General features: G+C 46.3%; 1 protein-coding gene across 1 annotated transcript in view; it reads left to right on the top strand.

Moving 5' to 3' along the window:
- Window positions 1–27,005, top strand: part of PTGIR (prostaglandin I2 receptor) — a 40,905-nt gene extending 13,900 nt beyond the window's left edge. The window contains exon 2 of the mRNA XM_082231277.1: window positions 25,998–27,005. Within this exon, the coding sequence (XP_082087403.1) occupies window positions 25,998–26,249 (252 nt within the window). The 3' untranslated portion in view covers window positions 26,250–27,005. The remainder of the gene's footprint in view (window positions 1–25,997) is intronic.
- Window positions 27,006–27,165: the final 160 nt, after the last annotated feature.

Raw genomic sequence — 27,165 nt, 5'->3', positions numbered from 1 at the left:
CAGCACTGCAGCAGGGGGCAAAGAGTTAAAGACCTGCTCCCCCTCCGCCACAATTCCAATATAACTTGCTGCCTGCCTGCCTGCCCCAGACACCTGGTATATTACTTTATTTTTGAACCATGCATGGTGATATAAAGTCATCCTGTCTACCTCGACCTTTGGAAAGACTTCTACTGAGTCAGAGAACTTGTCCAACTAGCTCAGTGTTGTCTACAGGGACTGGCAGTGACTCTCCAAGGTTACGGATGGGGTTTTCCCCCAGATCTACTTAGGAACATGGGACATGGGTGGCGCTGTGGGTTAAACCACAAAGCCTAGGGCTTGCCGATCAGAAGGTCGGCAGTTCGAATCCCCGCAACAGGGTGAGCTCCCATTGCTCAGTCCCTGCTCCTGCCAACCTAGCAGTTCGAAAGCGCAAAGTGCAAGTAGATCAATAGGTACCGCTATGGCGGGAAGGTAAACGGCATTTCCGTGCGCTGCTCTGGTTCGCCAGAAGCAGCTTAGTCATGCTGGCCACATGACCCAGAAGCTGTACGCCGGCTCCATCAGCCAGTAAAGCGGGATGAGCGCTGCAACCCTAGAGTTGGCCACGACTGGTCCGAATGGTCAGGGGTCCCTTTACCTTTACTTAGGAACATAGGTAGACGCCTTATGCTGAGTCCAGTGACTGTTCCAGCTAGCTCAATGTTATTGCTTTGGCAAGCTCAGTATTATTGCTCCACCTAGCTAAGCAGTATGGCTGTAGAGTGGTACCTCGGGTTACGAACAGAACGAATTAAGTTTGTTACCCGAGGTACCACTGTAGTTAGCTCAGTATTATTGCTCCAGTTAGCTCAGTATAATTACTCTGGCTAGCTCAGTATTATTGCTCCACCATAGCTCAGTATTTACAGTTTGGCAGGGACTCGCCAGGATTTCTGGTAGGAATCTTTCCTCAGTATTATTGCTGTAGTTAGCTCAGTATTATTGCTTTGGCAAGCTCAGTATTATTGCTCCGGCTAGCTCAGTGTTATTGCTTTGGCAAGCTCAGTATTATTGCTGTAGTTAGCTCAGTATAATTACTCTGGCTAGCTCAGTATTATTGCTCCACCATAGCTCAGTATTTACACTGTTTGGCAGGGACTCGCCAGGATTTCCGGTAGGAATCTTTGCTCAGTATTATTGCTCCGGCTAGCTCAGTATTATTGCTGTAGTTAGCTCAGTATTATTGCTTTGGCAAGCTCAGTATTATTGCTCCGGCTAGCTCAGTGTTATTGCTTTGGCACGCTCAGTGTTATTGCTTTGGCAAGCTCAGTATTATTGCTCCAGCTAGCTCAGTGTTATTGCTCCGGCAAGCTCAGTATTATTGCTCCAGCTAGCTCAGTGTTATTGCTTTGGCAAGCTCGGTATTATTGCTCCAGCAAGCTCAGTATTATTGCTCCAGCTAGCTCAGTATTATTGCTCCGGCTAGCTCAGTATTATTGCTGTAGTTAGCTCAGTATTATTGCTCCGGCTAGCTCAGTATTATTGCTCCAGCTAGCTCAGTATTTACACTGTTTGGCAGGGACTCGCTAGGATTTCCAGCAAGAGTCTTTCAAAGACTGACCTAGAGATGCTGCGCACTGAACCTATGACCTTCTGTAGGCTAAGCAGATACACTACCAATTGAACTGCAGCCTCCCTGCAACCTCTTTTCAATATTTCCCCATCTGAACCATACCAGTGGCCCACGCTGAGGCTGCAGCCAGCCAGCCAGCCAGAAGATTCTGGAAGCTCACGGCCAATATCAACAAACAAATAAAAAGTTTCCCGTATTATTATTTTTTTAAAAAAACGTAAATGATATGGCATTACTTGCTAATTGACTTAAAGTGTTTTTATCTCCCATTCTCCACTTAAAGAAATGCCTAAGCCACTTTGCAAGCCAATAATCGTTAAAAAGGAAGATAAAATATAAAAGACAAAGGCGAATAAGGAAAACAAAAAGCAATATGAGAGAGAGGGAGAGAGGAAACAGCAGATAAAACGTTTAACCTCCCGATTAAAATTTATTTAGAATTAACAGCTGGGCAGGCTGAACGTCTGCTAGAAAATGAATCGCTTTGCGTGGTGTAGGAAAGGCATGGGGAAGTTGGTGCAATGGGCGTCCCCTGGCAGGGAGGGCCCAGTCCAATGCAACTTAGATCGGCCTTTGCCAATCTAGCACCCTCCAGATCTTTTTGACTACAACTCCCAGCAGCTCCAGGAAGCATGCCCAGTGGCCAGGAAAGATGGGAGTTGTAGTTCAGCAACAGCTGGAGGGCCAAAGTTTTCTGAAGCTGGAGGACATGGAGGTGAGGCTCCTCGGAAGATTACAATGGACCGACAGGATCATTTGAGAGAAAACAGTTCACTAGTAGGTTCATTATCTGCGGCAGCATTATCTGGGAGTTTGCCTGTTCTCAGAAAAATACCGTATTTTTCACTCTATAGGACGCACCAGACCACAAGACGCACCTAGTTTTTGGAGGAGGAAAACAAGAAAAAAAATATTCTGAATCTCAGAAGCCAGAACAGCAAGAGGGATCGCTGCGCAGTGAAAGCAGCAATCCCTCTTGCTGTTCTGGCTTCTGGGATAGCTGCGCAGCCTGCATTCACTCCATAAGACGCACACACATTTCCCCTTACTTTTTAGGAGGGAAAAAGTGAGTCTTATAGAGCAAAAAATACGGTATGTCTCTGACCATATGCAGAGTGCAGTTTCTTCACCCCCATAACCTTTCCCTGCTTCTGTCCTCATTTCTTCCATCTGTAAACATTTCCCTGGAGATAGACGAGGCCCCGAGATGAAGTCGAAAGGCCGGTTTTCATTTGCAAAAGAGGAGGGGAAGCTGTGAATCACCCTCCGAACGCCCGATGGCTGAACGGCTTGTTGCAGGAAATGCTGCCTGCATTGCAATATTGTGCATAAGTGCACAAGGGCGATGCGGACCCACAGAGGCAAGCCGCAAGCTGAGTTAAGTCAGCGGAAACAGAGAGTCGACCCAGCAGAGGAGATGCTCTGAAGCCAAGGCGACGGCAACCTCAGGTCAGAGTTACCAGGTCATGTGTGCACCTGACTTGCAGATCAGCAATCTTATTAAACCACCTACAGCAGTGTAAGAATAACCCTGCAGGATCAGTCCCTGAACTGGTATTCAAAAGTATCGCTGCCTCCAACTGTGTCGGCAGAACACTGCCATTGTGCCTGGCAGCCATCGCTAGCCCTCTCCTCCATGAACTTGTCCTCTCTTAAAGCTTTCCAAGTTGGTGGCCTTCCCTGTGGCAGGGAGTTCCATAGTCTAACCACGAAGAAGCCTTTCCTTTTATCTGTCCTGTATTCTCCAACATTCAGCTTCATCACCAATCCAAAAGTTCTGGTGTCACGAAGAGAGGGAGAAAAACCTTAGTCTGCCCGCTTTCTACCCACCACACGCAATTTTATGAACATCTATCCTGTCTCCACTTCCTTGCCTTTTCGCTAAACTGAAAGGTCCCAAATGCTGCGACCGTTCTTCATCGGGCAGTCACCCCACCCGCTTGATCATGTTGGGGGTGCTTTTCTAACCCTACAGCTCTCGTGGGCACTGGGCCCCTTATAGGTGTGCCACAGTGCCCCAAACACTCCTATTCCCTAGTTCTCAGGAGCCGGAGTGGAGCATAGAGGGCATAGACCACCAGGCAGAGGGCCTTCTTGGTGGTGGCGCCCGCCCTGTGGAACACCCTCCCATCAGATGTCAAGGAAATAAACAACTACCTGACATTCAGAAGACATCTGAAGGCAGCCCTGTTCAGGGAAGTTTTTAATGTGTGACATTTTAATGTATTTTTAATCTTTGTTGGAAGCCACCCAGAGTGGCTGGGGAAACCCAGCCAGATGGGCGGAGTACAAATAAATGATTATTATTATTATCATTACTACTACTACCAAAAAGGCCTTCTGCCTGGTTCCCTGTAGCTTCACTTCTCGCAGTGAGGGAACCACCAGAAGGCCCTCGGAGCTGGACCTCCGTGTTTGGGCTGAACGATGGGGGTGGAGACGCTCCTTCAGGTATACTGGGCCTTTGAGGCTGTTTAGGGCTTTAAAGGTCAGCACCAACACTTTGAATTGTGCTCGGAAACGTACTGGGAGCCAGTGTAGGTCTCTCAGGACCGGTGTTATATGGTCTTGGTGGCCACTCCCAGTCACCAGTCTAGCTGCCGCATTCTGGATCAGTTGTAGTTTCCGGGTCACCTTCAAAGGCAGCCCCACATAGAGCGCATTGCCACAGCCTCTTCCCACTCACTGAACCCTATTATTTCTTCCGCTTCCCACGCCACCGCCTCCCTGTTTGCTCCCTCTTTTCCCCCTAATCGCTCATTGTCATTTCACCGCAATAGCCTCTTCATTTGACCAGTACCACCAACTCCCAAAGGTGGTTTGCACGCTGAGTAAAGGTGGCTGGGAGACAGAGATGCTCAAGGGAGAGGTAGATCTCTCTCTCTCTAATGAGAACGGGCCAGGGGAGGCGCTGAAGGGAATCAGGATGGGAGATAAAAAATGGATATATTAGGAAGAGGAGGAATAAACAAACTAACCACCTGAGATCAAAATGGGAGAAGATAAGAGAGGGAAGCTGTTGCAGGAGGAAGATATGACCGAGGGGTCAAAGGAAGTGGCAGTTTGGGGAGTGGAGAATGGGGTACAAATCAAGCGTGAAAGCAGGAAAGGAGAGGAAATAAGTAAAAAGACTTTGAGAGGCCAGTGGGGCTGGAAAGGGAAATCTATCAAAGAAAAAGCCATCTCTGTTTAGAATCTCCGGATCAGCAAATATTGCCTAAAACGGGGAGGCTGAGTCATAACACCCCCGGAGCAAATGTCTACACATGTTTCAAGGAAAGCTGAGCTGCGGAACTCCTTGCCACAGGGGAAATGCTGTGGGAAAGAGTGTGGTGGTTTCCAAAGATGGGTCAGATATCAGTAGAAAACAATGTCAGCAATTGATATTGGGTTCTGCCAAACTCTGTCCTCGCTTGCCACCATTTTGTGAGTGGCTCTGCCCCTGCACCGCCATTTTGTGACTGGTGGAGCTCAGCCTCTATCCTGTGGGTAGAAAGTTTGAGAATTCGGCACCATGAAAATCTTACCACAGAGCGGGAATGAAAAGGTACTCTGGTTAAGAGAAATCTGGGGCAAAAATGTTAAAAAGTTAAATCTGCAGACAAAATGGCATTAGGAGGAATTCACATGAACACGTTCGAGAGCTTTCAGGAGGGTGCTTTCTTAAAAGAAAATTCGCACATTGCTGCAGAAATGTGGAAAACCAAATTTAAGTTTGTGAAAATGAGAAACGGAGAGAACCTGAATGAACCGATTCACCCCTCCCTAGTCATGATGGCTCTATGTAATCTCCTGGATCAGAGACTTTGAAGAGGGTTGGGGAGCAATTCAATAAAGTTTGCATTTAAAAGCAAGCCCGTGTGATTCACACTTTCCAAAATGCTATGTGAACCGAAGCGCAGAACCTGACAAGAGCAGGTGCCAGGAACAGGTCAGCAACCACTCACACGGCTTCAGTGAACTTTTTATTTGAAGAAACGAAACAGCTCAGGAGGCCAGGCCTAGTGAGCACAGCAACTCTTCCTGGTAGATCTTGCCCCAACGAGGCAGTTGCCCCCCTTCCCACAGCTCCCTAAATCTCCTCCTCCCCCAAGTCCTTCCCAAGCAATCTGAGACTCTGTCATCTTGTCCATCTTTGCTCCACCCTCTTCATCCCTCTTCTGGTCCTGGGAGACCAGGAGAGAGAGACACAGCCTGCCTCATCTCTGCCTCTTGGCCTCCCTCCTCTCCAGCTTCTGCCTCCGATTCTGAACTGCTCTCTGCCACAGATTCTTCCTGCTCACTAAACCTTGTTGCCTCTCCAGCTTCTGACACCTCCTCCAACCAGTCTGCTCCCTCTTCTCCCACTCATCGTCACCCCACCACCACTCCCCAACCCTTCTTACCCTGGGGATTCCCTTGGGGGTTCGCCAGCTGGTGCCTTTCACCATTCCTCTGCATGCAGCCAGTCCATAAAACCAGACTTCATAATTTCGCATGTCTCTGAAATTTGCATTTTGGGCCAAATTGCAACAACAACAACAACAACAACAACAGTAATAATTTATTATTTATACCCCGCGCATCTGGTTGGGTTTTCCCAGCCACTCTGGGCGGCTTCCAACGAAACACTAAAATACAATAACCTATTAAACATTAAAAGCTTCCCTAAACTGGGCTGCCTTTAGATGTCTTCTAGAAGTCTGGTAGTTGTTTTTCTCTTTGACATCTGGTGGGAGGGCGTTCCACAGGGTGGGTGCCACTACCAAGAAGACCCTCTCCCTGGTTCCCTGTAACTTCCCTTCTCGCAGTGAGGGAACCGCCAGAAGGCCCTCGGAGCTGGACCTCAGAGTCCAGGCTGAACGATGGGGGTGGAGACGCTCCTTCAGGTATACTGGACCGAGGCCGTTTAGGGCTTTAAAGGTCAGCACCAACACTTTGAATTGTGCTGGGAAACGTACTGGGAGCCAATGTAGGTCTTTCAAGACCGATGTTATGTGGTCTTGGCGGCCGCTCCCAGTCACCAGCCTAGCTGCCGCATTCTGGATTAGTTGTAGTTTCCGGGTCACCTTCAAAGGTAGCCCCACATGCGTTCAAAAGCATATACATTGTGGGAAATTTCACTAAACTGCTGGGGAATTTTCATGAGGATTTTATTTATTATTTATTTATTATTATTATTAAGAATCCCACGTTTGGAAGCTGATGTGCAAATGTACTGAATATAAGACTGGAAGGATGAGCAATGGAAACTGAAATGGGTAGATCTGCCCACCCCTAATGCTGAGTAAAAGTTGCTGGGGGGGGGGGAGGCAGAGAAAGCGACTGGGCTCACGTCCCAAAACATCTGCTTGGCTAATGTGGGAAACGGCCCATTGAACTTGGCGGGCCTTAGCTCTCTTCCAGCAAAGCTCTTCTTCTATTTTTGTGAAAGAAGCTTGAAAAATGTAGGATGCTCCCGAGGAGAATCTCCAGAGACAATCACCATAGCTGAAGACATTGCCCAGGGCAACCACGATGGGGCTTTTGCATCTGCTTTAAGCTGCATTGTCTAGACCCCAGAGCAGTCACAGTGGGAAAATTCAGGTTGCTTTAAAACCTCTGGGCCAGTACCAGGAATTTTAGTTTCGTCTTTCGTCCGTATGGGGATAGCTCTTTAAAAACTGGGTCTTTGTGGCTCCCGAGAATTTGAACTGTTTTACCTACCACTGTCATCACCCTGGAGACTTCTGTGGTTTGATTTGAATAAAGCAAATCTAGACTGGTGACTGGGAGCGGCCGCCAAGACCACATAACACCGGTCTTGAAAGACCTACATTGGCTCCCAGTACGTTCCCAAGCACAATTCAAAGTGTTGGTGCTGACCTTTAAAGCCCTAAATGGCCTCAAAGGCCCAGTATACCTGAAGAAGCGTCTCCACTCCCATCGTCCAGCCCAGACACGGAGGTCCAGATCCAAGGGCCTTCTGGGGGTTTCCTCACTGCGAGAAGCCAAGTTACAGGGAACCAAGCAGAGGGCCTTCTCGGTAGTGGCGCCTGCACTGCGGAACATCCCACCAGATATCAAGGAAATAAACAACTATCTGACATTTAGAAGACATCTGAAGGCAACCCTGTTTAGGGAGGTTTTTAATAACTGATGTATTTTAATGTATTTTTAATCTTTTGTAGGAAACCGCCTAGAGTGGCTGGGGAAACCCAGCCAGATGGGCGGGGTATAACTAATAAATTATTATTATTATAAAGAATCAGCTCAAAATCTTTCTGCAGTAATAATAATAGTAGTAATAGTAGTTTTCTTTCTTTCTTTCTTTCTTTCTTTCTTTCTTTCTTTCTTTCTTTCTTTCTTTCTTTCTTTCTTTCTTTCTTTTCCCTCCTTCCTTCCTTCCTTTCCCCCTGTCAGAACTTAAGGTAGCTTTCAGACAAAAATAGGAACCGTTCAAAACATTATTTTAGTAGCAATTTAATTTACACCCACCTTTCCTCTCCCAGATACCCAGGGCAGCAGTCTTGGAACAAGTGATGCAACAGCAAAGCAAACACATTTTTTTGTTACAGGTAGGGACACAGGTGGCGCTGTGGGTTAAACCACAGAGCCTAGGGCTTGCCAATCAGAAGGTCAGCAGTTCGAATCCCTGTGATGGGGTGAGCTCCCATTGCTCAGTCCCTGCTCCTGCCGACCTAGGAGTTCGAAAGCACGTCAAAGTAGATAAATAGGTACCACTCCGGCGGGAAGGTAAACAGTGTTTCCGTGCGCTGCTCTGGTTCGCCAGAAGCGGCTTAGTCATGCTGGCCACATGACCCGGAAGCTGTACGCCGGCTCCTTCAGCCAATAAAGCGAGATGAGCGCCGCAACCCCAGAGTCGGCCACGACTGGACCTAACGGTCAGGGGTCCCTTTACCTTTACGGAAGCCGTGTCAGTGTGCTGTAGTTGAAAGAAAATTAAAAAATTCCTTCCAGTAGCACCTCAGTAACAAACTTAGTTGGTCTCTAAGGAATGTTTTTATTACATTTTTGTGTGTGTTAACACCACTGAGCATGTACAGAGTGTCGTCCCCGTCCCCCCCCCCCCCGCTGGCACACACACACAGCTGAGCAACCCAAACCATTGCCCATCTATTTGGGATTAAAGAGGAAGACACCCCGGGTTCTGTTTACCAGGCGGGGTTAATGCACCCCCCCCACTTTTGTCTTTAGAACTTAAAACAAATACAAATCCAACTCCTTTGTTAGCCTTGCTAGGAATAATAGATGAAACAACAATTATCTCACTGGGAGACGCTGACATTTTTGCTGGTAGCTGCTCATTTAGAAATTGCTAAATGTTGGCCTGTCGACAGACGCACGGTGCGATCTCAGATGCCAGGTTAGCACGGTCAGAAGCAAGTTGAGTCCTTTACCCTTTTATTACACCCGGCATTCATTTATCTCCTATATGAGACGATCAATGGAGACATCATCTCTGCAGAACCACAGAAATATCTGGAGAGACTTATTGGCCGAGAGACTTTCGTATGCATCGTAAACTTTAGACTGCTGTTACGCATCTTTCTGAGAAAGGGCAGATGAGCTGCTACTTTTGTTGCCTGCTGTATACTACATGTGAAATAACCATAAAATGTATATACCGTATATATTGAAAACAGGACAGCTTGCATCCATCGCCCATAAAATGCCAGGCAGTTCTAACCACCCACGGTGGGGTATCCGGCCCAAATCGGGGTTGTTGAAGGATTGTTTTGCATTACTGTGGCAACAAGAAAGGGGCAAGGCAGGGCTTTGTTGAAACAGCTGAGGATGCCAACCGGGCGTGGACAGAGGGTTGTGCAACAGGCGGGCGATAAGGAGCCCGGGCTGAAAGGCCTGCAGGCAGCGCCGCACACAAGGACCCTGGCTCAAGATGCCAGTGGCGAATGCCGAGTTTGCTAGTGCCACGTGGCGGAATGCAAAGACGGGTGCTCTCTGCCATCAGCCTGGCAAAGGATCAATAAGGCAGCTTGCAGGGGCTGCTGTTCCTTGAGAAGACCTTGCAGGGGGGGGGGCATCCCTGCAGCAGGGCCAAATTTCAGCAGCAGTCGGACCACGCGTCCTGGTTTCAGCACCACATCTGGCGTGCCAAGCCACGGCAAGCGCAAGGAGGTCTCTGGGCGTGTTGCAAAGAGCCCGTCTCGGCTTGTCGATGAACCGCCACAGCCGCTCTTAACCACCAATCCGGTGCGGTTAAGGAGCAAAGTGTCATGGGTTCAGAATCGAGGCCGCGCTACGTGGTATCAGATGGAGGCTTGCGCCTGCTTCATTTCTGCACATCGAGCATAGGTGCGGTTTCAGATTTCAGCAGGGCAGAAAGCAGTTTTTTGACACGGCAAGGGGAGGCCAAAGTTGAAAGCGCTTTCCTGTTCTAGATTCAGATGATAACTTGGGGGGGGGGGAGGCAATTCTTCAGAAAGCTTTGTGGTTACTTCATCTTATTTCTTTCGCGTGCGTTTAGCAATCAGAGATATTGTGGGCTTTCCCACAAGTCGTCTGAGGGACCCAGAGGCCTTGGGACGAGAGCTGACAGAGGAGGCACATCTCTCCACTTCCTGGGTGGAGTTTAATAATAATAATAATAATAATAATAATAATAATAATAATAATAATTTATACCCCGCCCTCCCCAGCCAAGGCCGGGCTCAGGGCGGCTAACAAGCAATGATAAAAACAAATTGAATGAATACAACTTAAAAACAAAATTAAAATACAACATTAAAATATTGAAATCTCATCGCAGGAGGAGAAAGGAAAAGAAAAAATAAAGAGGGGGAGGGGAGGGAATCAAATTGGCTCCAAGCCAAAGGCCAGGTGGAACAACTCTGTCTTACAGGCCCTGCGGAAAGAAATCAGATCCTGCAGGGCCCTGGTCTCATGAGACAGAGCGTTCCACCAGGCCGGGGCCAGTGTTGAAAAGGCCCTGGCTCTGGTTGAAGCTAATCTAACTTCCTTAGGGGCCGGGACCACTAGGGTGTTGCTATTTATGGACCTTGAGGCTCTCTGTGGGGCATACCGGGAGAGGCGGTCCCGTAGGTACAAGGGTCCTAGGCCGTGAAGGGCTTTAAAGGTCAAAAGCAGCACCTTAAATCTGACCCTGTACTCCACCAGGAGCCAGTGCAGTTTGAAAAGCACTGGGTGAATATACTCCCATGGCAGAGACCCTGTGAGGAGCCTCGCTGCAGCATTCTGCACCCGCTGGAGTTTCTGGGACAGCTTCAAGGGCAGCCCCGCGTAGAGCAAATTACAGTAGTCAAGCCTGGAGGCGACCATCGCATGGATCACTTAGAAAGCACCTCAAGGAGAATTAGTCCAGTTCTGACAGGGCTATCGATGGCTATTAGTCACAATGGCTCGGCTCTGCCTCCAGCAAGATTTCCTTTTGTTCTTCTGAGTTTGGCACAGTTCTGAATTACTTGGCTACATTGGCTGTTTTCACTGGTGCGTTTTAAATTTGGATTTCTAAAATACATTTGAAGTGTCCCTATTTTGAGCTACCTGTCCCAGATTAAAACGCTGCCTGTAATTTGTTCCTGCTTTGCTTGAGAAAGAGAGGGGAATACATTTTCACAGGATGCTATGCTTGTAGCCCCCCCTTTCCCCCAGAGTTGAAAGGGGTCTCATTTTGACCCCCTCCGCCGGCTCCAAAAGTGTTTCGACCTTAGTGCGCCTGCAAATGCAGGTGAGCGCATGGGCACTAAGGCACCACAAAGCGCGCATGCTGCAGCTCAAGTGCTATCATTTTTCTAAGTGTGGTTTTCGTAGAATTATAGAATTGCAGATTTGGAAGAAATCCAAAGAGTCATCTAGTCCCAAACCCCGCCATTGCAGGAATCGGAATCGCAGCTGATGTAGAGAACTGAACTTTAGACTGGGAAAACCAGAAATCGAGAGAAATCAAAATTAATAGAGTCACGCAACTCTACTAGAGCATTCAGCAGGAGGGTGTGTGTGTGTGAGTGAGTGAGGGGGAGGGAGGGAGAGAGAGACCATCCCTTAACATAAAAGGCTGTGCATTTTCTAAATACACAAGAGAACGGTCCCTATTTATATATCTGAAATATCTGAGAGTATATACAGTGGTACCTCGCAAGACGAATGCCTCGCAAGACAAAAAACTCGCTAGACGAAAGGTTTTTCCGTTTGCAATTTGCCTCGCAAGACGAATTTCCCTATGGGCTTGCTTCGCAAGACGAAAACGTCTTGCGACTTTGTTAAACCGTTAAAACCGTGCTTCGCAAGACGAAAAATTCGCTAGACGGCAAAACTTGCGGAACGAATTAATTTCGTCTTGCGAGGCACCACTGTATTTGTTTCGATGCTTTTGACTGCTGAAGCCACCCTCAGGCATAAGTCGTAAGATGCAGCTCATCTGTTCCAAAAACAAAAACAAAATAGACGAACCCAAAGCCCTGTAGAAATGAGAAACGAGGAACAAGAAACCAAAAATCAATTAGGCAGCAAGCAGAACAGAACAGACCAAGAAAAAGCCCAGACATCTGGGCGTCTTTTCCCAAAGGTTTCAGGGAAGTGAGGTAGTGTCTACCTGTCGTTCACATATAGGTCAGAGAGGCATCCATCTGCCACCATCTCATTCCTCAACCAATCTTGTTCTGGGAGGATGAAATATACTCAGAGTCTAGAGTGGATTTCATGCTCTTTATTCAGCTCATAGTGGTGAGGAGGAATGAAAGTTTCCCCACAATATCTGCTTTATATACATTATTTACACAATGGGCTACACGTGATTGGCTAATTCCGGAATTCTCCTGTAGGCCAATCAGGTTGTGGATTCACTTCCACCTGGAGCTGGATTGGGTGGCTCCTGCAGACCAATCATACTGCTGCATTGTTCTAGGACCAATCAGACTGCTGTATTCTGAATCTTATTCAACTCAATACATAACACCAACAAGAGGGTGGATGTTCCAGGGTGAATCGACTGCTGCGTCTACCAGCTACAGAACCATGCTTTAAGCCAGACTTTGCCAGGTGTTTAGGACTACAACTCCCATCAGCCCCAGACAGCACAGCTGCCGCAGTGTGTTTACACAATAGTTAAACCACAGATTTGCCAGGCGCTATTTGAGCACTGGGGACGCGGGTGGCGCTGTGGTTTAAACCACTGTACGTCTTGGGCTTGCCGATCAGAAGGTCAGCGGTTCGAGGCCCCGCGGCAGGGTGAGTTCCCGTTGCTCGGTCCCTGCTCCTGCCAGCCTAGCAGTTCGAAAGCACACCAGTGCAAGTAGATAAAAAGGTACTGCTCTGGCGGGAAGGTAAACGTCATTTCCGTGTGCTGCTCTGGCTTCGCCAGAAGCGGTTTAGTCATGCTGGCCACATGGCCCGGGAAAACTGTCTGCAGAAGCGGACTAACACCAGCTCCCTCGGCCAGTAAAGCGAGATGAGCGCCGCAACCCCAGAGTCATTCACAACTGGACTTAAATGTCCTTTTATTTGAGCACTAAAGCATATGGTTTGTGCCATGTGCAGATCAGGGGGGGCACTGATGCGCCGCTGAGTCATGTGAGCTGCACTGAGAGGCCACATCTCCAAAATGTGTTCATTCCTGATTTTAGCATTCTTTTCTGCTGCCCAGTTTCCGCCGCAGTTTAGACCCGCAGCACCTGCTTACCCAGATCCCAGCGTTTGCGAGAAGGGGGGTGCTAAAGCAATTGTATAAACAATGTTTTGCCATTGGGTTATATGGTTGGCTGGGTTCCCCCCCTTTCTTTTCCTCTTTGTTTTAAACTTGTTTCATTGGTATGACATGCTGTGATGTTGTTCATTTGCTACAACGAAGAGCAGGCTGAAAATGCTGAAAGTAAATAAATTAAAGATGGGGCGACGTGTTGGGGGCATAGGCTTGGCCCCCGCACCTTCCTTTTTTCCCTTAGAAGTTAGACACTTTGCAAGTGGTGGAGGATTACAAAAAAATTGGCATGGCACAGAGAGGGGGGACAGAGAGAAGTCCACCCCCTTCTCTCTGGAACGCATGGAGCTCCAGTGAAGCTGAATGTTGAAAGATTCAGAGAAGAGAAAGTGCTTCTTCATGTAGTGCATAATCTATGGAACTCCCTGCCACAGGAGACAAAGATGGCCACCAACCTAGATGGCTTAAAAGCGACAAATTCTTTTTCTTCTTTTTCCTTTTTCATTCATCTCATATCCATAACATTTACTATACATTTCTTCCTCCCTCCCCTTCTGGACTTCCCCCAACTTTCGTTTCTGGTTTGTTTCTCCTTTCACCCACTTTGCTACTTCCTAAAAGAAAATAATACTAGTAACATATTTATACAACAACATCAAACCTTAAAACATAAAACCTAAAAACCTACAAATAAAACACACCATCCTATTTCTCTATCTTCCACAAATTTTCCAATGCTAATAATGTGAATGTTTATTTAAATCCTGCCATCAAGTCTATTGACTTTCTTTGTTTCTGCAAGTATAATATAAACGGTTCCCATTCTTTTTCAAAATCAGTGTTGTCTTTTTCTCTTAGTCTGTATGTCATTTTTGCCAGTTCTGCATAGTTCATCAGCTTCTCTTGCCATTGTTCTTTAGTTGGTACAGTGGTACCTCGGGTTTCATACGCTTCAGGTTACATACGCTTCAGGTTACAGACTTCCGCTAACCCAGAAATAGTTAAGAACTTTGCTTCAGGATGAGAACAGAAATCGTGCTCTGGCGGCAGGAGGCCCCATTAGCTAAAGTGGTGCTTCAGGTTAAGAACAGTTTCAGGTTAAGTACGGACCTCCGGAACGAATTAAGTACTTAGCCCGAGGTACCACTGAATTTCTCCAGTCTTCCAGTTTTGTGAAATCATAATTCCCTAATTTTATCCAATCCTCAAATAATATAATGGTTAAGAGAAGTTATCAAAAATAAGATTTAGGTTAAGGTTTTTTATAAGACAATGAGGAGAATAGAGTAAGGTAATGTAACGAAAGATTAGAATAGGGTAAAAACTTGATGGTAAGGATTTGCTGAACTAACAAATTGAACTGGAATACAAAAAAGGGAGGGATGAGGAGGTCTGGGGAAATAAGTGTATGAAGATACGTATGTTATGAAAATTAATGTGTTTTTAATTGTTTTTATTTTCTATGTTTTTTTCTTTTTTCTTTCTTCATTTGTTTTGTTATAATTTGGAAACTTTAATAAAATATCTTTTAAAAAAATTTTTTATCCAATCCTCAAGAGAAAGAGACAAATTCATGGAGGAGAGGACTATTGATGGCTACCAGCTACGATGGCTCTGCTCCACCGTCAGAGGCAGCAATGATTCTCAATTCCAGTTTCTGGAAACCACAGGAGGGCTTTTGTGCTCCAATCCTGCTAGTGGGATCCTCCCAGGCATCTGGATTGGTGAGCCATTGGCCTGATCCATCCGGCTCTTCATCTGTTCTTTTTTTATAGATTTTTTATTAGTTTTTAACATATCGTTTTCAAATAATTAAACATACTTTTACATCTTATACAATTTTTTGGACTTCCGTCAATCACGTCTGGAAAATTTTCCAGTCTATTCACTTAATATACATTTCTTACTTTCACTATTTAAATTTCATAACTAAAGTCTCTCTTCTGCAACATTTCATATATTTCCCCTTACAAAACTTCTTGCAGTCCTACTAACGTTATTTGTTGATTGCAGTTGCTCTTCAAATAGTTCGTATATTTCTCCCAATCTTCTGTAAATCTCTGGTCCCGCAGGTTTCGAATCCCTCCTGTTGTTTTGTCTAACTCTGTATAGTCCATTAATTTTGTCTGCCATTCTTCTTTCATGGCTCTTCGTCTGTTCTTAGGTAGCAGGTTCCAGCTGACGCTCTCTTGTCATCTTCACTGCTGATCTCAGAGTGGCTGAAATGTGAACGTTGTCTGATCTTCACATCCCCCTTTTGCAATGCTTTCCCTCTTTCCCCATCCCTTGCGTACTGGCCTGCCCTTCTGTGATTCATTGCCTTCCTTAAAATAACCCCAAGTGGGGCAAAGATCACAACACAGTAGAAGCTTTCCCTACAAACTCTTGTTTTCGACAACCCTCCCTTTCCCCTGCTGTCAAAATAAACAACACCCCCCTCTACCCCCTCTACCCCAAACCCCGGAGACTGGAGTTTACCCAAATGCCGTACAGTGGTACCTCGGGTTAAGTACTTAATTCGTTCGGGAGGTCTGTTCTTAACCTGAAACTGTTCTTAACCTGAAGCACCACTTTAGCTAATGGGGCCTTTTACTGCCGCTGTACTGCCACCACCCAATTTCTGTTCTTATCCTGAAGCAAAGTTCTTAACCTGAGGTAATATTTCTGGCTTGGGAGAAAAGCAGTGGCAAACCTAGACAGCATCTTAAAAAGCAGAGACATCACCTTGCCAACAAAGGTCCGTATAGTAAAAGCTATGGTTTTCCCAGTAGTGATGTATGGGAGTGAAAACTGGACCATAAAGAAGGCTGATCACCGAAGAATTGATGCTTTTGAATTATGGTGCTGGAGGAGACTCTTGAGAGTCCCATGGACTGCAAGAAGATCAAACCAATCCATTCTTAAGGAAATCAGCCCTGAGTGCTCACTGGAAGGACAGATCCTGAAGCTGAGGCTCCAAGACTTTGGCCACCTCATGAGAAGAGAAGACTCCCTGGAAAAGACCCTGATGCTGGGAAAGATGGAGGGCACAAGGAGAAGGGGACGACAGAGGACGAGATGGTTGGACAGTGTTCTCGAAGCTACAAGCATGAGTTTGACCGAACTGCGGGAGGCAGTGGAAGACAGGAGTGCCTGGCGTGCTCTGGTCCAGGGGGTCACGAAGAGTCGGACACGACTAAACAACAACAATATTTCTGGGTTAGCGGAGTCTGTAACCTGAAGCTTCTGTAACCTGAAGCATATGTAACCCAAGGTACCACTGTACTCTCTTTTAAACCAAGAAACAATTTTGCCCAGGTTCACATCTATAAGGGATGGAGCTGCTCAGGTGGGGATGCTCAAAGATGAGGAGGAAAAGGCACTCAGGCCTCACGTATCCAGAGAAACTTTGGTACACTACTAAAAAGAACGTAAGGCCATAAATTATAAGGAGAGCCTAGCAGGATCAGGCCAGTAGTCCATCGAGTCCAGAGTCCTGTTCTCACAGTGGCCAACCAGAAGGAAGAAAAAGGAGGCTACACATTCTTCTGGAAAGGTCTATCTGAACAAGAACATACTTTCTTTTTCATTCAAGGTGAGACGTAGGTAGGACCTTTGGCAACTTAAGTTGACAGAATATGCGCAGCTTGCAGACTTAACACACAGAATAAGAGAACAAGAAGAACACACGTTTGGAGAAGGTTGGAAAATGTTGACTATATGGGAAATAACTGTGTACAGCTGAAAACGCTGGCAGCGTGAAGATAAATTCAACAGCGTAAATAGGTTTTGATGGATGTAATAGTGGAATGGGACACTGTGGCGCTGTGGGTTAAACCACAGAGCCTAGGACTTGCCGATCAGAAGGTTGGCGGTTCGAATCCCCGCAGCAGGGTGAGCTCCCTTTGTTCGGTCCCTGCTCCTGCCCACCTAGCAGTTCAAAAGCACATCAAAGTGCAAGTAGATAAATAGGTACCACTCTGGCGGGAAGGTAAACGGAGTTTCCGTGCACTGCTCTGGTTCGCCAGAAGCGGCTTAGTCATGCTGGCCACATGACCCAGAAGCTGTACGCCGGCTCCCTCGGCCAATAAAGCGAGATGAGCACCGCAACCCCAGAGTCGGTCACAACTGGACCTAAAGGTCAGGGGTCCCTTTACCTTTAATAGTGGAATACTGAATGGTATAGTTTTTTTGTAAAATATGCAGGGAGTTATGATATGCAAAATGGAGCATGGAAGGAGAAGAAGGCAAGTCATTGATATCTTAAGGATGTAAAAACGAGTACTTTAAATTGTAAAACAGAAAATGTAATAAAAATTATATTCCTTGGGATTCTCTGCCTTGGGCTTTCCTGACCTAGGTGAGGACTGGCCCAGTCTACTTGATCCCTTCTCAGGGTAACCTATTGGCCCCTTCTCTTCTTCATCCTGACCCAGCCAGTCCGTCCCCCCCGCCCAGGGTCCCCCAACACAGAGTTTCATTTGACCCCCCTTTGAAAATGCTGTCTGCGTTGGCTATGAGATCCTGCCTGCCTTCACTGGCATAGCAGAAGGAAGGAGAGTGATGAGGGCTGGATTACATTCATCGCGACATCTGAGTTATGCAAAGCAGAGCCTGTTCCAAGTCTGTGGTTACACTTGGCTTACAATGTGGGCAGCTTGTGGGCTCCATGTTCTTTTGTCGTGCAATGAATATATAAAGAGGTGCGCTTTATTCGAAGGGTTGAGAATCGCTCATTAATGCCGGTAGGGACTTCTGACAGGAACTCCACAAGATCATTTTTGATAGCAAAGCCTGTGTTCTTCTTGTTCTCTTATTCTGTGTGTTAAGTCTGCGAGCTGCACATATTCTGTCACCTTAAGTTGCCAAAGGTCCTACCTACGTCTCACCTTGAATGAAAAAGAAAGGGTGTTCTTGTTCAGATAGACTTTTCCAGAAGAACGTGTAGCCTCCTTTTTCTTCCTTCAGTTGTCCCTCACCTGCTCTTTGAGTCTCTTGGAGCGCTGCAATTTCAATACTAATATGTTCCACAATGGCGATCAAGATTATACCTCAACGCAGGCTTCAAGGAAGGAAAGGTAAAGGTAAAGGGACCCCTGACCATTAGGTCCAGTCGTGGCCGACTCTGGGGTTGCAGTGCTCATCTTGCTTTACTGGCTGAGGGAGCCGGGATACAGCTTCTGGGTCATGTGGCCAGCATGACTAAGCCGCTTCTGGCGAACCAGAGCAGCACACGGAAACGCCATTTACCTTCCCGCCGGAGCAGTACCTATTTATCTACTTGCACTTTGACATGCTTTCAAACTGCTAGGTTGGCAGAAGCAGGGACTGAGCAACAGGAGCTCGCCCCGTCCCGGGGATTCGAACCACCAGCCTTCTGATCGGCAAGCCCTAGGCTCTGTGGTTTAACCCACAGCGCCACCCGCATCCCAATCAAGGAAGGAAACCAAGGCGCAAAATGAACACTCAAGCCCTTCAAGATTAAGTGAGATTGCTTCCAAACGGCTCTTAAGGACCATCTGCTTTCAGAATTCCCTGGTAACATTAAGGAACACTGGACCAAGCTAAAAACATCCATTATTGCAGCCTGTGAACAAACTATTGGATAACAAACCAAGAAACACCAGGGCTGGTTTGATGAGAATGACAGTGAGATTGAACGCATGAGTGACAACAAAAGGTAGGCCTTTCAGACCTGGCAAAGAGATAGAAACTGTGGCACTAAGGAAAAAAATTGGCCTTCACAGTCACTTACGGACTCATTGTAAAACCGTGATTATGGAAGACAATCTTACTTGGCTACGAGGGATCGCCAAAGAAGAAAGAAGACTTAAGGAGGGCTGTTTGACTTCTGCAGTCTCTCTCTCTCACATAGGCACACACAGAGTCCCACATGAAATCTGACATCTAGCAGAGAATTGGGAAGAATTAAAACTGTACACTAGTGATGTGTACTCATGGAAGTGAGAGCTGGACCATAAAGAAGGCTGGTCGCCGAAGAATGGATGCTTTTGAATTATGGCGCTGGAGGAGACTCTGGAGAGTCCCATGGACTGCAAGAAGATCAAACCGATCCATTCTTAAGGAAATCAGCCCTGAGTGCTCACTGGAAGGACAGATCCTGAAGCTGAGGCTCCAATCCTTTGGCCACCTCATGAGAAGAGAAGACTCCCTGGAAAAGACCCTGATGCTGGGAAAGATGGAGGGCACAAGGAGAAGGGGACGACAGAGGACAGTACTCTCAAAGCTACCAGCAGGAGTTTGACTAAACTGCGGGAGGCAGTGGAAGACAGGAGTGCCTGGAGTGCTCTGGTCCATGGGGTCACGAAGAGTCGGACACGAATAAATGACTAAACAACAACAAAACTGTGCACTGCCTCAGGGAGGGCTGGGAGAATTGGCAGAAAGGCTGTACATCCATCCAATAATTTATAATTTAAAATCCCAGTTCCGCTGACTAGCTTGCATCATGACTGTGAAGATGCAACCGCAGCTGGAACAGATCCAGCCACCTTTGTTCACGGTGCTTTCAGAAACGTGGACCTTGGATCAGACCAATTGCCACTTGAAATGCATGGGTTTTTATCTTATCCACAGTAGAGAAGGGAGTGTATCTTCCGATAAATTTAAATTAGCTTGAAACCAATGTAAACGAGCTTCATAACTGTCGCAGCTCCCCCTCCCTGACCAAAATCGTAATTTTGTGAGGGCTCTTTGAGATCTGTAACCCCTTCACAGGACTTCAGTTTCAAAAGTTCCTCAGCTGAGTATGAAGCATTGTATAGTTTAAATGGGTCAGAAACTGGTTTAAATTGGTAGTGTAGACATACCTTAAGGGGAACAATAAACCCCAGTCCTACTGAGGGCAGCCCTTAAAATTTGAAAATAAATGGGAAAGGGAAATGAACATGTTTTGATTGATATGAGTTGAAAGTATAAAATGGCATGTATAAGGGCAACTCTGAGACACTTTGTTTAGAAAGGAAGTTGGCCGAATCTCTGGTCCTGGCTGCAAATCTTGCTGTCTATTTTATGTTTCCCTCCTGACAAATCCATATCCCAATTCAAACACTGTTGAATGGATCCGAGTGTCATTTGACTAAGTATACAATATTGTATTTCCTGGAGCATCGGCCTCAGAGGTGACGCTGAGGCCTCGCTTCGCTCCAAGGCTTGGAGTCATCAGCCTTAATTTGTGCCAACCAATTATGACGAGGTCTGCAATTACCTAGCAATCTCATTAACCCCCCTCGTCATAAAAGCACGGCGGGATTATTTCTGGTATGATTACGGTTGTGGCAGCGGAAGGAGCCGGGGGTTTCCTGCGTGATAACATCCCAGGGTGCAAGAATCATTAAGCTACCTCTCTGGGGTCTGGATTTAACTTATTATATTATACGCAGGAAGGCTGGGGGTGAACTGAAGCACAAAGAGGGATCTGCTCTCCTCATCCACCGGCAAAAAATCAAAATCACCCTCCACCCCCACCCCCCCGCACTGTGGATAGACTTAATATTGTAAATCGGTCGTTCAGGTATTGTAAAAAGGTCATTGGCAACTAGCGCTTTTTTCTCCTTTTTTGCAATGTAACAAGCTTTATTAATAGTCTTACAATACATTACATATACAATGGTACCTCGGGTTAAGTACTTAATTCGTTCCGGAGGTCCGTTCTTAACCTGAAACTGTTCTTAACCTGAAGCACCACTTTAGCTAATGGGGCCTCCTGCTGCTGCCGTGCCCCCGGAGCACGATTTCTGTTCTCATCCTGAAGCAAAGTTCTTAACCCGAAGTACTATTTCTGGGTTAGCGGAGTCTGTAACCTGAAGCGTATGTAACCTGAAGCGTCTGTAACCCAAGGTACCACTGTAACATTATTATTTTTTTTAAGAGCTAAAACAATTCAAAACTGCCCATGCTGAGAGTACTTCTTGTTTTTGTTTTTTTAAAAAAATCTGTGTTGGCAAACTGTTGCACTAACGTATCAGGACTGCGGAAGCAATTGCAAAGCATGACCTAGGAATAGAAGGGGGAAGAGAAAGGAACAGACTCCCTCAGGAGGTGGTGAGCTCTCCTTCCTCAGAAGTTGGACGGCCATCTGTCAGGGATGCTTTAACTGAGATTCCTGCCTTGCAGGGGGTTGGACTAGATAATAATAATAATAATAATAATAATAATAATTATTATTATTATTATTATTATTATTATTATTATTTATTATTTATACCCCACCCATCTGGCTGGGCTTCCCCAGCCACTCTGGGCCGCTGCCAACAAAATATTAAAATACAGTAAAGGTAAAGGTAAAGGGACCCCTGACCATTAGGTTCAGTCGTGGCCGACTCTGGGGTTGCGGCGCTCATCTCGCTTTATTGGCCGAGGGAGCCGGCGTACAGCTTCCAAGTCATGTGGCCAGCATGACTAAGCCGCTTCTGGCAAACCAGAGCAGTGCACAGAAACGCCGTTTACCTTCTCACCAGAGTGGTACCTATTTATCTACTTGCACTGGTGTGCTTTCGAACTGCTAGGTTGGCAGGAGCAGGGACCAAGCAACGGGAGCTCACCCCGTCACGGGGATTCGAACCGCCGACCTTCTGATCAGCAAGTCCTAGGCTCTGTGGTTTAACCCACAGCGCCACCCACGTTCCTTTAAAATACAGTAATGTAGTTTAAATTATGTCATGGCATCATGACATTTAGCATTGGGGTCCCTTCCAGATCTACAATTTTATGATTCTTATGTGTGTGTGTGTGTGTGTGTGTGTGTGTGTGTGTGTGTGTATAAAATGAGCTAAAGAAGATCTTTAGATATACGTTTTGGAAAAAGCCAGAGGCATTCTTGTTAGGAATGGTAGGAGAAGGTATAGTTAAAATGCTAAGAAACTGTTTTTATATGCAACAACAGCGGCGAGGTTACTGCTAGCCCATGTTTGGAAACAGCAGCAATTACCAACCGTAGAAGAATGGCGACAGAAGGTAATGGAATATGCAGAAATAGCCAAACTAACAGGGAAAATTCGACAACAGGGCGAGGAAACATTTCATAAAGAATGGAGGGAAATTATGTTGTATATAGGAAAGATAAGATGAAATAGTGAAACCAGTAGAATTGGAAACAAACCTCATAACGGGAAAGATTAAGAAAAGTGAAGGATAATGAAAATAATAAGAAAAAAAATGTATAAGGAAACTATTATAACTAACAGTAGTGGTAAATGAATACAGGCAGACAACAAGAATTGCATAAACATGAGGATTCATTTGTTTACGGCTACACTATGGACAAATATGGAAAATGAATAACAATATATAAAATGGAAGAAAATAATGCGATAAAATTATATGTGATATAAAAAACCAGAAGAAGGAAGGAGGGAAGTCAGCTCTGAAGAGCAAGTATAAATGAAAAATGTAATACAGTATTTGTATGTGGCGTATCTAATTGAAAAACTAATAAAGATTATTTGAAAAGGAAAAGGAAAGAAAAAAGAAACATGCTCCCAGTGGTGAATCAGTTAGAGCTAGAATTGATTCACAGTGGTTTGAGCAACAAGAGCTTGCAAGCCCGTATTCCTACTAGGCTAAAGACCCCATCTCTTCTCTGTCATGAAATGGGATATGAAAGAAGGGGAACAGCCTGCAACCATCAGTGGGGTGGTCCATCCGCCTGGATCTCCACTGAGCTCTTGCGGAAGCCACAGCAAAAGGATCACAGCTGGCCCCCTAAGATTCTTGAGGCATGAGGAAATCTCCCTCTCAAGCAAATTGCTACACGCAGCTCACTGAGGGACTTTCTCTGTTTCAGTCACACTTCCCTCTCAGAACCATTTCACAACTCTCAGTGTTTGGTCACCGTGAGAGTTGCCAACTTTTTAATTGAAAACAACGACACTTGCGCTGTGTTCACACGATGGGCTCTCATGAACAAAAAAAACCCTCTATCAGAAGAGGTGCTTTCGGCCGGTTAACAAGATCTTACACATTCAGCAATTACACTATTTTCTAAATAGGCCTGAAGCGCAGGAGGCAGTCACCAGGAATTTGAATTCACTCGAGGGTTGGGTTAGATCCAGAATGCACACATAACTTGTCTTTTTTATATGCTCTTCGCTGTTAAACCTTCTGTTTTTGCCTCTCCCTTCTTTGAAATCTTCTTGGGTCTTTGAAGCGTGTTGAAATATACTCAGAGTCTAGATTGACTAATTCCGGGATTCTCCTGTTGGCCAATCAGGTTGTGGATTCACTTCCATCTGGAGCTGGATTGGGTGGCTCCTGCAGACCAATCATATTGCTGCATTGTTCTAGGACCAATCAAACTGCTGCATTCTGAATCCTATTCAACTCAGTACATAACACATGTTGACTAATGTGTGGTGGGGAAAGCTGTGGCTTGCTCTCCCTTTTAGATCTGCCTCTGCAAATATTTGAGGAAACTGCTTAAAAACAGCCTGCCAATGGTTCTTGACTCCAGCCCGCCTTGCAGATATATAAATAGAGTTGGTTCCCTGATGCGCTGCAGGGGGTGTCATGAAAGAGGAACCCATTGGCCACAGGTGATGGCAAACATGTGTACAGATTGGAGGAAGAGGCAAGGAAGGAAATTCCTGAAATGCCAGGTGTACTGGTCCTTTTAAACTTCCAAACCGCGTCTTTTGCCAATTTGGGATGAGTCGAATACAGACTTAATGTGAAAACCACTTATCGTTTTTCTCCAAGTAGCTTAATAATAGTAATATTAATTTATTATTTATACTCTGCCCATCTGGCTTGGTTTCCCCAGCCACCCTGGGCGGCTCCCAACAGAATATTAAAAACATGATAAAACATCAAACATTAAAAAGCTTCCCGAAACAGGGTTGCCTTCTGATGTCTTCTAAAAGTCAGATAGTTGTTTATTTCCTTGACATCTGGTAGGAGGGCGTTCCGCAGGGTGGGTGCCACTACCGAGAAGGTCCTCTGCCTGGTTCCCTGTACCCTCACTTCTCGCAATGAGGGAACCGCCAGAAGGCCCTTGGAGCTGGACCTCAGTGTCCAGGCTGAACAATGGGGGTGGAGACGCTCCTTCAGGTATAGCTTGCTTGTCTTGGCTTCCCAGGGTCTCTACTCACCTCCTGAGGTGCAACTGGAGGTGTCAGAAATTGAACCCAAGACTCTCTGTGTGCATTAGTTGGCTGTGATCCAACTAAGCTGTTTGCAAAGGAGGTGGGAGGGCGGGCAGGGAACTTGCCGCCGAGACCACATAACACCTGTCTTGAAAGACCTACATTGGCTCCCAGTACGTTTCCGAGCACAATTCAAAGTGTTGGTGCTGACCTTTAAAGCCCTAAATGGCCTCGGCCCAGTATATCTGAAGGAGCATCTCCACCCCCATCGTTCTACCCGGACACTGAGGTCCAGCACAGAGGGCCTTCTGGTACTTCACTCCCTGCGAGAAGCCAAGTTACAGGGAACCAGGCAGAGGGCCTTCTCGGTAGTGGCACCTTCCCTGTGGAACACCCTCCCACCAGATGTCAAAGAGAACAACAACTACCAGGCTTTTAGAAGACATCTGAAGGCAGCCCTGTTTCGGGAAGCTTTTAATGTTTGATGTATTATAGTATTTTAATATTCTTTTGGAAGCCACCCAGAGTGGCTGGGGAAGCCCAGCCAGATGGGCGGGGTATAAATAATAAATTATTATTATTATTATTATTATTATTATTATTATTATTATTATTATTATTGCCCAAAGCAGCCAGGGGTTCCTTTCAGGCACCCACATGGTACTGGGCTGGAAGCAGCTATTGCTGTCCCCTTCTCCTTTAAAAAAAAAAATATTCAAAATTAAAACAAAACATATTATCCAGAAACATATCATCCTTATTTCCCCCCCCCCCATTTTTCCTCCCTCCCCCTCCCCCCCCCCACAGAATCCTCCCACCCCCACCCCCTGGCTTCCCTCAGTTCCAGTCTTTGATTTCTCTAAGAATGCTGTTTTCTGCATGTTACACAGTTGTATAGATCCTCAAACTATTTAGCTGATTATTATCAATGAAAAGTTGGTGAATGTTTATTCAAAGCCAGCCTAGGAGTCCAGTTCGCTTTGTTGCGTCTTCAGATACTTTGTAAAGGGTTCCCATTCATCTTTAAAGTCACAGTTATCCTTGACCTGTAGCTTATATGTCAGTTTTGCCAGTTCTGAATAGTCCGTCAATTTTTCTTGCCGTGATTCTTTAGTTGGAGTTTCTTCAGTCTTCCATCCTTGTGCTATTAGAACTCTCGCGGCCGTTGTCACATACATGGAGATGTTTTTCAGCTTTTTTGGTTTGCTTTATAAGACTCACTTTTTCCCTCCTAAAAAGTAAGGGGAAATGTGTGTGCGTCTTATGGAGCGAATGCAGGCTGCGCAGCTATCCCAGAAGCCAGAACAGCAAGAGGGACTGCTGCTTTCACTGCACAGCGATCCCTCTTGCTGTTCTGGCTTCTGAGATTCGGAATATTTTTTTTCTTGTTTTCCTCCTCCAAAAACTAGGTGCGTCTTGTGGTCTGGTGCGTCTTATGGAGCAAAAAATGCAATATATTTGAACTAGTTTTATACATTTTCCCTAACTGCACTGGTGTCGTATACCATCTGTACATCATCTTTACGCAATTCTCCTTCTATAGGGAACAATCTGTAAATTTTTAAATCAGTTTTCCATAATTTCCCCCAATCTTCCATCATAATATTATGACCTTGTGCTGCTTTCCGCCTCTCCTGACCCTTTCTCTTCTCTTCCGCCACAGATCCGGGCTTACATTGGGGGCATCAACCCTGACCACATTGAGAACGAGGACATGAAAGCCTTCCGATTCAGTGCCTTCAACCCCATCGTGGACCCCTGGCTCTTCATCATTTTCCGCAAAACCGTCTTCCGCAGCATCCGGAACTTTTTCTACTCCCAGTTCTGGTGGCCCTGGTGGTCCAGGACGCAGAAAGCATCTGCCACACTTGGGACGCAGGATGGCATCCCTTTCCAAGACTATTCCGCCTGCTGAGAGCCAAAGCCACCCTACGGACGGGGAGCTTCCTGGCAGTGGGCGCAGAGGGACGGGGTGACGACTCAGAGGAGGAGCTGAAATGATCTCCCACCTGCAGACCATCTCCACAAGGATCCAGGAACTGGTGGGGTTAGGTTGGAGCAGGTGGTGGCGAAGGAACAGGTCTTTGGAGGGGAGAGATTCTTTCCCCTACAATGCCATCCCCCATAGGGAAATTTCCAGGAGGACACGGGAAGGGCCCAGTTGGTCCGTCCAGCTCAGGAATGTCTCGACACTGATTGGCAGATGCTCTCCAAGGTTTCAGACAGGAGACAATTCCAGCCCTACCGGGAGATTCTCCTACCTGGGACCTTGAACATGCAAAGCGGGGGCTCTATATCTGGGGAGCGATGACCCTTTCCATAGGGATGCTCTGCTTTGCGTTTCCTCATTGGTTAAAAAGGACTGGAGATCAGATTAAAAGGGTGTCTGTAATTCAAGCACCAAGAGGGCAAAACAGAGGAAGAGGATGGAGAGAGAGAGAGAGAGAGAAGATAAATGTGACTGTATAGCTTTGGGTTAGCCTGCATGTTGAGCAACCTGTGCCAGTCCCTGCTCTGCCTTGTTTGCTAACGTACCAAAACGGATAATGGATATTAAGTTTGTCCAGTTTCACGCTTCTGGCGTCGATTAGCGCACAGGGTTCAATTGTGAAGCTTTTACTGTGAATCTTCGAAGGTGTAGAAATAAAAAGCGGCGAGTTTCTATCCAGCACGCCTGCGTGACTGTACTTTAAAATGCACACAGACAGAGCTCAAACAGGGCCTGGCGAGTCTACAGCTTAACTCTCACATAAACACAACATAGGGGATGTGGGTGGTGCTGTGGACTTGCCGATCAAAAGGTTGGCGGTTCGAATCCCCGCGACGGTGTC

This window comes from Podarcis vaucheri (assembly GCF_965113315.1).
Source record: "Podarcis vaucheri genome assembly, chromosome: 7".
In the NCBI taxonomy this organism is placed as follows: domain Eukaryota; kingdom Metazoa; phylum Chordata; class Lepidosauria; order Squamata; family Lacertidae; genus Podarcis; species Podarcis vaucheri.
The sequence above is the reverse complement of the archived record's forward strand: the minus strand, read 5'-3'. Positions and strand labels throughout refer to the sequence as shown.